Source organism: Diabrotica virgifera, chromosome 1 (genome assembly GCF_917563875.1).
Source record: "Diabrotica virgifera virgifera chromosome 1, PGI_DIABVI_V3a".
NCBI lineage: Eukaryota > Metazoa > Arthropoda > Insecta > Coleoptera > Chrysomelidae > Diabrotica > Diabrotica virgifera.
Window position 1 is genome coordinate 279713221 of NC_065443.1, and position 16169 is coordinate 279729389.

Consider the following 16169-nt stretch of genomic DNA (forward strand, 5'->3'; position numbering starts at 1 on the left):
TAGGTACGTACTAGCAGAAGATTTAGACGAAGGTAAAAACGCTCTCATTACGTATTACTTGGTGGGAAAGACTCAAATGACTTTAACGGAAGGATTGGACAATTTGGAAAGACCTCCGTTTTTGGTAGAAAAAGAAACTGGTGCTGTACAATTGAACTTTGATCCTCAAAGGGGGATGAAAGGATATTTCGATTTCATGGTAAGACACATATGTTTTTTCTTCACTTTATTTTCTTCTTCATAAATTTTCCTGAATGTCTTGAGTACCAAATGAATATATTATGATTTTTATGTTAAGGTTCTTGCAAATGATACTGGAGGTCTCATTGATACCGCTCGCGTTTTCATTTATCTACTCCGAGAAGATCAGAGAGTACGTTTTGTCCTCCGCCAACATCCTCCAGAATTAAGGAACAGGATAGAAATGTTTAGAGAGTAAGTATTATTGGAATAACACCATTGACACGCTTATAAAAGCTTCCAGAATGAATATTATGAAAGTAATCCATTTATAATAGATAACCCAAAGGTTATAAAAATACTATAAATATCATCGGTTTTAGAATGTTAGGTAACGTTACTGGAGCTATAGTTAACGTAGATGAATTCAGAGTTCACGCCAACCAAGATGGTACCATCGACAAAACCAGAACGGATCTATACCTCCATCTAGTAGACAAAAAGGACAACTCAATACTGGAAGTAGACGAAGTCTTAAAATTAGTAGATCAGAACACAGAAAAACTGGACCATCTATTCAAAGATTTCAACGTCCTAGATACTCAACCTGGTGGTACCTTAGCTCTGAAGTCACAGCTGCAGAGCGCGGGTACTACATTCTGGCTGTCTGTCTCCTGTTTGTTTCTGGTGCTTCTCTTGATGCTATGTTTGGCTTTGTGTATTAACCAGAGACAAATGTACCATAGGAAATTGAAAGCAGCCACAGCAACTGCTTATGGTAAGTACAGTGGAAATAAAATTTGCAAAAAAATCATCATCACCAATGCCGTGAGTCTTTGTTGCTTTTACTATTGCCTTCCACCCTTGTTTGTTCTGTGCTATCCAATTTCGTCACCCTCCTTTTGTCCAGATCCTCTCTGACTTTTTCTTTTCATGTTTACGAGGTGATTCCACAGCTGGAAGCTTCTTCCATCTGGTCCATCAAAACACATTGTTTATAGTATCAATTCTATACCTTCTTCTTCTTTTGGCATCATAACCTTGGATGGGTCTTTGCCTGTCTGGCTATGTCCTTCCATTCAGATCTTTTTTGTGTCCTTCTTCTCCAAGGACATTGTATATTAGTGCAGTCACTGAAGGTGGATTTGAGTTATTATCTCCGATTTCGTTGAACTTCCATGGATTTTTATAAAAATTGGTAAGTGGTTAGAGGATACCTTAAGGAACAAAGGTGACATAGTGCCAATTTGCGCTTTTTGCATTTTAAGGGTGAAATTCACCCCTGTTCTAATATTATTTTTTATATTTCTGAAAGTGCCGTCACCGAAGATTTTCACCTCCGATTTCGTTGAACCTCCATTGATTCTCACGAAAATTGGTAAGTAGTTAGAGGATACCTCAAAAAATAAAAGTGATATAGTGCCAACTTGCGCTTTTTGCATTTTGCGGGTGAAATCCACCCCTGATTTAAAATTATTTTTTATATTTCTGAAAGTATTAGTCACCGAAGGTTTTCACCTCCGATTTCGTTGAACCGATTCTCATGAAAATTGGTGAGTAATTAGAGGATACCTCATGAAACAAAAATTATACTTGCGATTTTTGCATTTTAGGGGCGAAATCCACCCCTGCTTTAAAATTATTTTTTATATTTCTGAAAGTGCAGTCACCGAAAGTTTTTACCTCCGATTTCGTTGAACCTCCATTGATTTTTATCAAAATTGGTGAGCAGCTAAAGGATACCTCAGCAAACAAAAAATCGTAAAAAATATTTTTGAATAAATATTTTCACGGCCAACCTTATAAAATGTCACTTAATTGTTGTTGCAATTAATGTTGGGCAATAATCACCAATAACTCACAAATAAAAACAGTTAGGTGTGTGGAATGCTCAGGAAATAATAAAATACCATAAAATAGCATTTCATTACAATGCTAAAATACAGGGTGCTCCATTTGAGAAAACTAAAGAAATACTCATTCAGTTTCGAACAATCCTGTATACCTACTAAAAGTAAGCATTTAGCTAGGTATATTATTAATTGTTAACAATAAGTAAACTATATTAAAAATAATTTGAACATAAATAGATTTTTTAATGTCAAATCTCTACAATTATACAGGGTGTGAATATTGCCATGAAATTAATAAAAAAACGTAATAGCTTTTAAATTACTTTGTATAACATTACAAAACCTTATATTTAAAAAAACAATCGAGGAAACTCCAAAAATGAAAAAATATAAAATTGGTTCCATTAAAGAAAAAATAAGTTTGTTTCACCTTTTCAATACGGGTGACCCTGTATATTAGGAAATATTTTCAAAATTCTGATCCTATCTACGCCCCAATCCTACCTAAATAATTTTTTTTTGTATCTCTTACGACAAGCGTGTAATTGGACTTCCGCGCACCCTGTATACATACAAAATCTTTTTTCAAAAAAATGCTCTTAGTTTTTTAACAATAACTCCGTTAATTTTTATGATATCAGGTTTATCTGACAACCATTTCAAATGTAATTACAAGAGCTATAACATCGTATTAAATTTAATCTTCTAAATCTCTTATTTTTCTAAAGACAAAGGGTAAAAGAGACTTTGTTGCATGGTTCTCGCAGTAAAATTTAGGCTTTAAACGTTTCTATTTCGGTTATTTTTTATCATACAAAATAAAAAAAGCAGAAAAAACTTTGCTAAAGAGAAATCTAAAATTTCATTCTATATCGTTTTTTACTTGTATCGAGCATTTTTGGAGTTATTATCAATCGAAAATGAAATTTACGAAGATTTGAAAAATTCTGATTTTATTAAATTAAATATTCTTTTAAAAATGTGCATTTTAAATCGGTCAAAATTATTGAGATCATTACTTCTATTAAAATAAAGAAATTTTTATAGGGATTACTATAAATTTTAATTTTTGTGGAAATGACGTTTGTTTTATTTTTCACTTTTTCCTAAAAAGTTCGAAAGGATCCTCTTATTTTCATCATAAATTGCTTAGTTTTGACGATATCGACTTCTTCTATAGCTTTTTTGATAGATATTTCTGAGTACTTTAATACATGTTTAATAAGCATATTTCATAAAATGCATCGTTTTCCTGTTATGCAAGCTTGAATACTTAGGTTTGAGTGCTCGCTGAAAAACAATATACATTCAATTACCTATAACTCACTTCGAATTAATAATAAAAGGTTTTTAAAATAAGAAGCTTATTCGATTTTTTATTAGATTCATTTTTAGTACAAGTACAGACAACTTTTTTGAAAAAACTTACTATTTTTGAATTATCTATGAAAAACCGCTTGAAAAAATGCATTTTTTTCATGAAAAATCAAAATCTTTTATCTTTAATAGCTCAAAAACTATTGATTTATTTAAATAACTTTATATAAAAAATTTTACTTAGAATTGGCCCCTCTATCGATTTCCGGAGATATTTTTAATAAAATAATTTCCACCCCCGAGAAGGGGCGGCATCCACCCCCAGGGAAAAAGCGCTAGTTGGCGCCATGTCACCTTTGTTTCTTGAGGTATCTTCTAAATACTGACCAATTTTCATAAAAATCGATGAAGGTTCAACGAAATCGGAGGTGAAAACCTTCAGTGACTGCACTATATCTGCAAGGGCCATGAAGGATTTTGTATTTCCACACCAGTAATTTATTAATTTCTTTTTTTTAGTTAGTGTCCATTTTCGGACTTTCAAATGATTTCGCCGTTATTTCAGCTTTCCCTTTAGATTTTGTAGTTTTAATTTCTTTATTGTGATTTCGTCTCTGTGCGGTGATTTTATGTGTTTTCTTCGTTTTGCTACTAGGTTCAATTTCTTGTCGGTCATCCAAAGCTTTTCTTTACCCGATTTTTAATCTTAATAAAAATATAACAACAATAAAATAGTTTGAACCTTTTGACTACCACCCAGGCCCGGCCCCAGGTGTGGGCGAATTGGGCGGCTGCCCAGGGCGGCAAATTCAGGGGCGGCAAATTTTAAGGACAGCCAATTTTTGAAATTGAAGTAATAATAACTTATGTTTTTAATATAAAATATCAATATTATGAACAAGAGCGGCAAAAATGCAACTGTAAAAACGAGAATTAAGTAAGTGAAACAATAAAAATTGCAAGGCTCGGAATTGCAATTCAACGGAAAATCGACAACACCGCCTTCTTCTTCATCGCATAAGAATAGTAGGATCAGAACTAACCTAAATTCACTGAAATTCACTTAAAATTAACTTTACTGAAAATGGATACAATAATTAGAAACATATGGCTGAAGCTTTGTCCAGCCACGCTAAGTCTCCATCTCATCTACAGTCACAGCGACAGTGGGTAGAACTAGCAATTAGACTAGAATCGGGGAAAATCTTATATTAAGAAACACAAAAAGTTCTAAATTCAGAAACTGGTCATTGGAAAAATGTAATACGACGACCTTATAAATAATACAGTTCTTAGCACATCAGTGTCATCCAATGAGGGGCGATTCTGATAAACATTTTCATCAAAACAATGGTAATTTTTTTAAGCTTTTTGAGCTCTTTAAAAATTTTGATTGTGTGTTACAAGAGCACATTAGAAGAATAACTAATGGGAGTAACAAGCAGTTAGCATTAACAAGCATTAGAAGTAAAATAAAATTTTAAACTTTTTTATAGCATAATTTTAGATTGTATATTATCTGATATTGCTGGGGTGGAACAGATGACTATTGTTGTACATTTTGTCGATTTAGGTTCTTGGTCACAAAGTGTTAAAATTGAAGAGCATTTTCTTGGATTTGTGCCTGTCGTGGAAACCACTGGCTTGGGAGTTACAGAGTCCCAGAATGAACTGGGAATACCTTTGGAAGATATGAGAGGGCAAGGGTATGATAATGGGGCAAGCATGGAAGAGAAGAACTTGGGAGTTCAAAACAGAATTTTGAAAATAAATCCTGCAGCATTTTTTGTCGCATATTCTAGCCATTCACTTAACTTAGTCGTGCACGATGCTGCTAAAGCCTCACAGTTTGCAGTTTCTTTCTTTTCCTTAGTGACAAAATTTACAACTTTTTCTCAGCATCTATTCATCGTTGGACTATGCTGAAACATCATATTTCTAGCCTAACATTGAAACCTTTGTCGGAAACTATATGATAAAGTAGAATAATTGATGCAATTACTCCCATTAGATACCAAATTGAAGAAATTTACGATGCTCTTGTAGAAATCACTGTGAATAAAAACAACGATAAAATGGTTGCTCATGAGGCAAGCTGTTTGTCAAATCAAATCAGTGATTTAGTGATTTTACTTTTCTTTGCTCTGTGGTAATATGGCATGACATTTTACTTCACATCAACGTAGTCGCATATGCAGAGTATTGATATGAGAACGTATCCAGCTATCAGTTTATTAGAAAAATCGGAAATCCATTTTAAATCTCTCGGAAGTGATTTAAAATTCCAGGGCTATTTGACAGACGCAAAAGGGCTCTTCAAAGTTAGAAATTGAAAATCCAAAAAGGAGGCTGAAGATGAAAGTATGGACCTAGATCCAGAGACACGATATAAAATTGACTTCTATTTAAAAATTATAGACCCAACCGTTAATGCATTAAGTGATATATTTCAGCAAATTAAGAGCCATGGTGAAATTTTTGAGTTTTTGGGTATACCAAAGGGGAGGGGCGGCGGTCGCCGATCTTGCCCAGGGCGGCAAAATCCCTAGGGCCGGGCCTGCTACCACCCACAATAAGAGGTTATTCTCCATATGCCAGCGAAATATTAACCCATAAGATGAATCATATAAAGAACGAGAGAGTTGCGTTGCCGGCAGTTAATAGGTGAAGAAATAAACTTCTAAAATATTTTGCTCTTTATCTCTCGTTTCAATTTTGAGAAAATGAGGTTTTCAAGAGATTTCATTATATTTTTAGTTAGCGCAGACAACGATATTGATGGACGTGGACTGGGTGGTATTCTCAGTGGACGAGTACCTAACACTAACAAGCACAGTCTGGAAGGTAGCAATCCAATCTGGTTAAAGGCTTACGAAAATGAATGGTTCAAGAATATGGACGACATCAGGTGAGTGTTATTAAATCTTATTAAAAAACTTATTAGTTTACAAAAAAAAGAAGAACAAACAATCCACCGAAGAAATGATTAAATTAGATTTTTACCTTTATATGAAACCAACTTGAGAAAATATTTTTTTGAAGTCGACAAAGCTACTTCAGCTAAAAATAGTCTAGGGCAACTATAATACATGAAAAATTATCAGAAACACGAACATGAAAAGAGCAATGCGAACTATTTATTCCGATTGAAGTTATTAAAAAACATGATTATGCACATACAGGGCCGCCGAGAGGGATGAGCGGGCCCCGGTAAAAAGTGAAGGGCGGGCCCCTGGCAGAAGTGAAGAGCGAAAAAAATTGTTTAATTTCTATAGAAAGCAAATTATTAATAATAAATAATAAGAAATATGTCAAATATAAATTTTATTGAATTTTAATTTTTGGTATATTTTTATAATAGTGAAAATATTTATAATACAGGTGCTTTTCGAGTTTTCTGATTGGCAAAAATGTTTCTAATTTTTGAAAAATCGTATGTTTTTGCTAAATCATTCTTAATTCACAAAGTTGATAGGCAGCTAACCGATCCTGTTTCATTGTAGCTATCATTACCTCATAGAATTTTTTATGCGAAAAAGGAATCTAAAGGATCTTTCTGCAATATTGTAATGTGCAAAATATTCTTAATGCAATAACGATTCAAATTTGAGATGTTTAATTTTATTAAGCAAATATATTGGAGAAAGTTGAGATTCGCCAATATTATCCTTGTATATCGCTCTCAAATTAAAAATTTCATCTATCAATTCTTCACTGATTCTTCTTTATAAAACTTGCGCAATACATACCATACATATATTAATTTTTTTTCTTAATATTGTCGTCATCTTCATCTCGGAATATCCATAAAATGTTAATTAGCGAATGCATTTTATTTTTTCTACGGCCGTACTAAAAGAGCCACTTTCACGCACGCATGCACGGCGTGCGTGAAGGTAAATTTTTCCCGCACCGCGTGCGGGAAAGTAAAATACCTTGTAATATGGCATTATAATATATTATATTACATGCAATAAACTAATATTTAGATATTATTTACTAATTTATTTCAAATTTATCTTATTGTGTTCATGTTTTAATGAAATTAGCGCGATTATTTCATTCATAGGAGATTCTGACCAATAGAAAGCTACAGAAATGCAAATTAAAATGATAATTTTTGATAATATCCCGTCGTCAAGTATATTACGTCAGATGCCCTTCGTTGCTACGAAAAAATACATTCAGTGACATTAATGACAATTAATGTTTTAAAAGTTATAAAAGTGATGACTTTCAACCGTAAAATATTTTATATCAACTGTGTGTTTAACAGTATTAATTTGTACTGACATAAATAAATTACAATAAAATTTTGGCTTTGAACAGTTTTATTCATGAAATAATCGCAACAAATTGCACTCGATCTCTAAAATTAATATAGAATTTTAGAGCTCTTGTGCAATTACTACTGATAATTCGATGAAATAAAATTATTTTGACATAATATTTAAAAGTCAGATCAGTAGAAAATTACAATGGCTTTGAACTCGTTCGGGTCAATGGCAGTCTCGTGCGTGAAAGTATCACTTTCCGCGTTAGTTAGGAAAATAACTATTTTGTATTAAATCTTCTGGTTAAATTGCTTATTATAATATGACAATATTAAATATTTCCCAGCGAAATATTTTGTCGGTCTCAAAATTATCAGTCCCATCACTACTAGGCCCAGGCAAATCATCAAAAAATCTCACAAGCTTTTTGCGCCGTTTTTCTTTACTTGATGTAGAATAGAATATAAATATGCTTTATGGATAAATCTTAACATATGTAGAGTCAGAGTCATATAAATTCTGGATTTATTCCATAATTGCTGGTAACTAATTTAGATTCTTCAACATAGATTCTCCTGATTTTTTGTAAATCTTCTAGAAGCCCTAATATATTGTTAATCTCCATATCCATACCATAATTTTATCTGACTGCATTGTAGTATTTGACTCCTGTGATTTATTGCTGTTAAAATTTTAAACAAAATCGATTAAAGGTCATAATATTAAATATAGACGAGTATTAATTAAACGCATTATGGGCATAAAGTGAAGAGCAAAAAAAAACGGAAAAAAATTACGTCTTTAGTCTGGTCGACGACGGGCCCCTTATATCGCCGGGCCCCGGTAAAATGTACCGGCTGTACCGCCCTCTCGGCGGCCCTGTGCACATATAGGTCACGAGAGCTGAAATATATTATACTTTTTTACCAATTGCAATTTATTTAATATATTTCACACAACTCTGATAAATTATTTCATTCCAGCCAATCAGAGCATGATTCCTTGGACGAAAACGTCATCAGCTACGAAGATTCGCTACCAACGACAGATCAGACGCAAGAAACCCAGGAACGAACCCAGAACATATACCAAACACTGCCGGTACCTGCTGTGAGAAAATTGGAGACTACAGAGTTATGATTTAAGATGAACATCAACAGGGTTTCCCCTCTATCTGATATCTCGGAAGAATCACTTTAATTGGAGAGATTAAAAGATTGCAAATAGATCAAAATGCTTGTGCATCTATATGTATATTTTTATAAAAGACCATAACCATAATTGTGAATATTATTTTCTATATTGAAAAAATTAGGAATGTAATAATTAGAAATTAGGTCCCTAATGTAATTGTCTTCAATTTAGATTTTTGTAAAAATTGTTTGACTGATTGTACTGCTTTATTCCTTTCATCGCCTTTTACTAGTTGTTATCTTTGCTTCTTAACCTTTGCAATGTGGTTAGTTTTTACAGAATGTTTAATATTCTTATTCCCACAGAAACAGCTCGAAAAATTCCCGCGTAATTAGGTTCACATAGATAAACTCAACAGGAATATAACCTTGCTTAATCAAAGGCACCAGTCAGGGCCCCCGCTATCATATTACATATGTGCAAAGTGTTCAATGCAAACGGGCGCCATCCTTTAGGGGCGCCAAAACCCGGGGTTAAAAATTGCAAAAAAAATCAAAGAAACAAAAAATCAAAAATGAATTTTAAAATAAAAGTTGAGAAATTAAATAGGATAAATTAAACAGAAGTCAGGCATTTTAATTTATTTTGTTATGCTTTTATTCTCTTTGTTTCATTTTGATATTTTAGCCTACTAATAATAGTCTATTTACTCACGGTTTTTGTTGTACATTTTAAAAAACCGCTTATATTGACATAAAATTTGTCATACACATAACTAACAAGAAAAGAAGTGATATCTAATGTGCCGATGTGTGCTTTTACTCTGGGGGTAAAAGGGGTATTCTCGGGGGTGAGAAAACATAAGTCCGGAATTGGATAAACTAACTAATTCTAAGCAACTTTTGTTGTATGGAGATTTTCATTAAGAGGAAACAGTAGCGATCAACAGGTAGCCAAAATGCGTTCCAAGATTGCGGCTGTAATTTTGAATATTTTTTCGAGATATTTGGCACACTTATTCGTAATATAATAAAGAATGGCGGTACAGAGCCCAATTTGAAAAATATATTAATATGTGGAAATTACTCTGTAATTAAATACAATATTAAAAAAACGAGCATGTATCGCCATTAAGAAGAACAAAACAATACACTTTCTTTAAATAAATTTTTTATCCGATGCCTAGATTTTGTGTCATTTTGGAACTACTAAAATTTTTTATTTCATTAGTAGTTCCAAAATGACACAAAATCTAGGCATCGGATAAAAAAGTTTATTTGAAGAAAGTGTATTTTTTTGTTCTTCTTAATGGCGGTACAGGCTCGTTTTTTTAATATTGTATTTAATTACAGAGTAATTTCCACATATTAATATATTTTTCAAACTGGGCTCTGTACCGCCATTCTTTATTATATTACGAATACTTGTGCCAAATATCTCGAAAAAATATTCAAAATTACAGCCGCAATCTTGGAACGCGTTTTGGCTACCTGTTGATCGCTACTGTATCACCTTAAGTCAATTCTTTTCGAGATATTTACGAGTGGGTATGTTCATTTTTCAACAAAAAGACCCGTTTTTAGACAGTTTTTCGCAATTAAAAACTAATTATTTTATCGAAAAAATACTCTTGGCAAAAATATAGCTTACAAGAAAGTGAAAAAAATAATTTATATATGAAGTCCGCAAAACCCAGTAGAAAGCAGAGTTGTAGCTAATGAAAAGTAGGTTCTTATTCGTCAAATTCCAAATAGAATATTTCAACGTGAAATAACCAAAAAATTAAGCACTTTTCGGGGAAAACTCATTACAACTTCTTTAAAATGTTTAAGAAAAGCTTTATTTATATGATCTGTATAATCTGTAAGTTTCATTGGTTTAAAGTGCTCATTTTTGAAAAAATTTGGTTTTAAACTAATTTTTTTTTCAATCTTGAAAAAATTTCTTTTTCCAAATAACTTTAAAATTAATTAGTGATACCAAAAATCTCAAGCAGTAAAAAAATGTAGATTTTGATTTTCTGAATATTTTGGATATTTTGTTTTCCTGTAAGACAAAAATTGGAAGATATGGCTGTTCAAATTTTGCATACACTCATGATTAGTGACTCATTCAGCCCTTTCGCCCTTTTAACTACAGCCTTTTCAAAAATAAGCACTTTGAACCGATGAAACTTCAAATCATAGGAACAATACATAAGTAAAGAGTAAAGTAACTTGTGGTGAAGCGGTAACGATTAATTTCATTTGGGATGCTGATTAGGGGGTGGTTTTCATGATTTAACAAAAAAAGGGACCAACATTATTTTTAACTTACTTACTTTTGACGTTAAAAAAATATAGCTTCTTTTAAACACTTTAAAAAAGTTATATTGAGTTTTCCCTGATAAGTACTTGATTTTTTGGTTATTTTACGTTGAAATATTTGATTTGTAATTTGACGAATAAGAACCTCCTTTTCTTCATCTACAACTCTGCTTCTAACTGGGTCTGCATATATAGGTAATTACACCATTTTTTTTTCACTTTTTTATAAGCTATATTTTTTTATAAAATACTTTTTGAGTTATTTGCGAAAATCCGTCTAAAAACTTGTTTTTTTTTTGTTGAAAAAGGAACATAAATTTACTCGCAAATAACTTGAAAACTATTGAAAAGTATTGACAGAGAAAAATCTTTATAGAAGAAAAGTTATTTAAAATTAGTCATTTTATCCAATTCCGGACTTTTTTGAACGTATGTTTTTTCACCCCCGAGAAGGGGTGAAACTCACATTCTAAAGTTCAGTTTTCTGGTTTATTTCAAGCACCTACATACCTTCAAAAAATAAATAAAAAACATGATCCAAAATGTCTTAAGGGGCGCCAAAATCCGTTTTTGCATACAGGCGCCAGTACCCCTTACGGGGGCGCTGGCACCATTGTCTGGCTTTTCCTCAAAAGAAGAACGAAATAGTAGTTTGCTCAACTTAGTTTGCTATTACAAATAATTATTCTATCAGCAAAGCTTGATTCGAACTTGACGTAGATAGACATTATATGGATATGGTCCGACTCTAACCCTCTCTCTCCTATGGCGCTACAGCCCAAGTCTGGTCCTGGCCTTCCCCAGCATCCGCCTCCAGGTATCTCTGTCCCTGGCTGCTCTCCTCAAGTTGCCCACCCTCAATATCTCTTTAACATCGGTTCTCACTTCGTCTATCCACCTCTTCCTTGATCTTCCTACTGGCTGAAGTCCCACCATAGTTCCGCTAAGGGGCGACATACGGCCCAGAGTATACAGTCTCCTCGTAGCTAAAATAAAGCTCAAACTTAGAGGACCCAGCAAATAGACACAGACAGAGATGATAAAGATATAGAAAAAGAAGATCTCCGAAGTGGATAAAAATGACTTCTATTCGTAACGGAGTAACGGTACACCCCAAGAAATAAGGGAGATCCTTAAAAATTGTGTAACAACACTAATAAATCGCCTAGAGATAAATAATGCTGCAAAGCAGAAAAAATGGATAACTTGAACTGATGTAATACAGAAATGGAAAAGCTAGTTTAAGAAACCTCAACAAAGAAATAAAACGAAGATAAAAGTCGGATAAACTGAGACCTTCAAAACGAACTGAGAAGATATTATAGCAGAGATATGAAGATTATACTGTCGGGATCTATATAAAAATGATCAACTCCAGGAACTAATCCACCAAATACACGGAAATGAAGTAAGAATGGCGATCAGTAAACTAAAGTTCAACAAAGCACCAGGTCCAGATTGATAACAGCAAAAATGCTCTAAGTTACAGAAGAAACCAGAAAAAAGTTGGCATTTTTTATTCTTAATGTTTTAACAACTTAACCCGCTCATTTTTTTTTTTAGAAGCAACCTGGTGTAAACGAGTTATGCTGCACGCAATTGGATATTTAGTCCAGGAACCGAAGCTTTTCACCTCTCAATTTTTACAGAATTAATCGATTTGCTTGAAAATTTGAGAATAAGTAGTGGATAGTCCAAGGATCAAAATCTATATGATGCCGGAAGGCGCTTTTACCATGGGGATGGTTGCCACCCCATCTCTGGGGTGGAAATTTTTTATTATATTTTAGCCGCAAAACTTGAGAAAAACGTTGATTCTAAGCAAAAAATGTTATATACATTTTTTTGATAAAATTAATAGTTTTCGATTTATTCGCTATCGAAAGTGTTAGTTTTATATCGAAAAAATCAATGTTTTACCAATTGTACTCATTTACGATTCACTCAATTTTTGCTGTAGAAAAAATTTTTTTCAAACCAAGTTCTTGGGAATTAAATAACCTACAATTTCATATTTATATTTAAACATTTTTTCGTATCTCTGATGCTAATTTTTCTATTCTGAAGAAAATGGCATTTTTTACCAAACTACAAAAATTCGTTATTCGCTTTTAACTCTAGTTTTTTAAAAACTAATCATCTTAAGCCACTCAAACTTCTAGAATCTATTAATAATACATAAATAAAGAAGAATGAATAAGGCCAATGACTAACAAGACCCCTAAACATTATTAGATGTACTTCCAATTGGATTTCTCCATTTTTTTTTTTTTTTTTTTCAAAAAAATATATTGATTTTTTAAGCGTAACTTTTTTATTTTTTATCTTAGAAAGTTTGGTAAAAAAAGAATTTTATAGGTTTTTACAAGATCTATAAGCATATTATTATTAAGTAAATATTTTGAAAATCCTCAGTCGCAAAAAGAGGTGACTTTGAAAGAGTTGGTAAGGGAGCGTTCAAGTATTACGTAACGCGATTTTTGACCCCCCTCCCTCCCTACGTAACGCACTCTAATGGACGTTTAACTATTGCGTAACGCAATTTTTGAAGATTTTTACCCCCCAACTACGTTACGTAATACTTGAACGGTCCCTAAAGATAGTTTTTGCATCTTATTACAAGTTTTAATTGTCAATAGTTCACTGAATTTTTGCCGTAGAAAACATTTTTGCAAACCAGGCTCTTGGGAATTAAATAAGCTACAATTTCATTATTAAACATTTTTTCGTATCTCTGACGCTAATCTTTCTATTCTGAAGAAAAAGCCATTTTTTCCAAACTACAAAAATTCGTTATTCGCTTTTAACTCCATTTCCTAAAAAACCAATCATTCTAGGCCCGTCAAACTTCTAGAACCTATTAATAATACATAAATAAAGAAGACCAAATAAGGTCAATGACTAATTTTAATTAGGGTGGTTATTAGGGCGGTTGCTTCCGATCACTTTTTCGCTGAAAAAAATAGGGACTGACATCCTTTTCATTATATGTCACTTAATTTTTGAGCTAGAGACTTTTTTCTATTTCTGGAGATATATGTTTTTAAATAGTTACTTTAAATTAGTTTCAACAAGTTATCCTCGAAAATGCATAGTTTTCCCGTCTTTTGACTTTGAAAATACAATATTTAGCATTTGACGAAGAAGAGCTCACATATAATTAAGTATAGCTCGATTACTATTGGTCTTAAAGAAAATTAAAAAACGGTTTTGTTTATTTTTTCAAAAGCTACATTTTTGTTCAGTAAAGTTGTTTTGATAAAACGAAAACTTTTGTAGTTATTAGCAGAAAACCTTTTAAAAACATTGATTTTTTCGATATAAAACTAACACTTTCGATAGCGAATAAATCGAAAACTATTAATTTTATCACAAAAATATATAGAACGTTTTTTGCTTAGAATGAACGTTTTTACCAACTTTTGTGGTCAAAATATAATAAAAAATTTCCACCCCCGAGATGGGGTGGCAACCACCCCCATGGTAAAAGCGCCTTTCGGCATCAAATATATTTTGATCCTTGGATCTTGGACTATCCACTACCTATTCTCAAATTTTCAAGTTTGTAAAATCGATCTATTCTGTAAAAATTGCGAGGTTTTGTCCTATTACTTGGACTAATTACTAGCTTCATTACTTGGACTAATTGTACATATTCCATATATTCTTGATATCGATTCCAGAATTATGTACCAGCTTGTACATGTCTGGTGGATGGGTATCATACATTTCTTAAATGAGTATTCCTATATCAGAAAGTGTTTGCGATCTAGTGCCTCTTAGTCATGCAAATTATGGTTAACACTGTTGTGTCTACAAGAGTCTGCTGATTAAGCCTTCATGAAACAATGTCATTGTAGGTAGGATTCCCGAGCCTGGCGCATGAAAAGTAAGGAATGTTACTTTTGCTATGTGCTCGACCAGGTACCTATACTTTATCAGTGATAGTTATGGTTTTCTTCAGATATAGACTTTTTCCCGTGGTTTTTTAAATGCCAAAAAACGTTTTTTAACGCTTTTACCATAAGATAGCATAATGTCATCTTCATTACAAAATATCAAACAGCTCACAAGATATGGGAAAAATCGATTATCATTTTGTAACTTTAATGGGCTGTAACTTTTTCTTGTGCTGCACATTTGTATTAAGAAAAATTAGGATTAATCGAGCTGTTTTTGGGCCCAAAACATGTAGTCTAATTTATTATCTACCTATTCATTACACCCTGTTTATCAGAACTTTAGTCTCGAATTTTTACAAAGATGTGATTAATGTTTATTATTGAAATTTCGATTAAAAACGTGTTTGTAAAATATCCACCGCAAAAAAAAGTGTACTCCAACAGTCAAACGCTGTAAAATATCTGCAACAAATTATCTGTAAAATAGTGACTAATGTATCAAGAGCTCAGTACCTCGTATATAGTGTTTTATATTTTTAACAACGAGTTTATTAAATTTATACTTTTGTATTTTACACTGTCTATATTGTGCAATAATTAAAATTATTATATTTTGTGCATGTCTTAATTTGTGCTACTGTCTTTATAAAACTAAAAACAACTTCTTTGATTGAGGTGCCAATATAACAAGGACAGTGCTTGGATTACTAACAATACACGATGACATTGTACTTCTCCATAGTCCTAGTTTTTTCCCAAGCAATTCGATATCCCAACCATTCCTATTCCTCCCAAACACATATACAAACTCTGTTTTCTACCTGCTAACCTTAACCTGAGGTAGCGGTAGGCGGTAGGTTACCACGTTGATGGACAGTGCGTCCAATGTATAAGCAAGTGTTGTGACACGATATCATCATCATCATCATCATCACGTAGCGCTACAACCCTGGGTGGGTTCTGGCTGACTGTACAACTTTTTTCTAATTTGTTCGGTCTTCCATCAACCTAGGGTCAAATGGAATGTTCATTGTCCGGAGATCTGCTTGGATGTTATCTCTCCATCGCATTCTGGGGCGTCCGAGTGGTCTTTTGCCTGTAGGAATCTCCTCCCATACCAGTTTTATAAGTCTCTCGTTATATGAAGTCTGTACACGTGGCCTGCCCACCTTATAGTCGCTGCGATTTAATTTCTTGGACAAT

At 32.8% G+C, this 16169-nt stretch overlaps 1 protein-coding gene across 1 annotated transcript in view; it reads left to right on the top strand.

Moving 5' to 3' along the window:
* Positions 1-9015, top strand: part of LOC126879108 (cadherin-23) — a 178540-nt gene extending 169525 nt beyond the window's left edge. Inside the window, exons 21-25 of the mRNA XM_050642054.1 lie at positions 4-199; positions 299-435; positions 564-958; positions 6108-6258; positions 8608-9015. Of these exons, the coding sequence (XP_050498011.1) occupies positions 4-199; positions 299-435; positions 564-958; positions 6108-6258; positions 8608-8764 (1036 nt within the window). The 3' untranslated portion in view covers positions 8765-9015. The remainder of the gene's footprint in view (positions 1-3; positions 200-298; positions 436-563; positions 959-6107; positions 6259-8607) is intronic.
* Positions 9016-16169: the final 7154 nt, after the last annotated feature.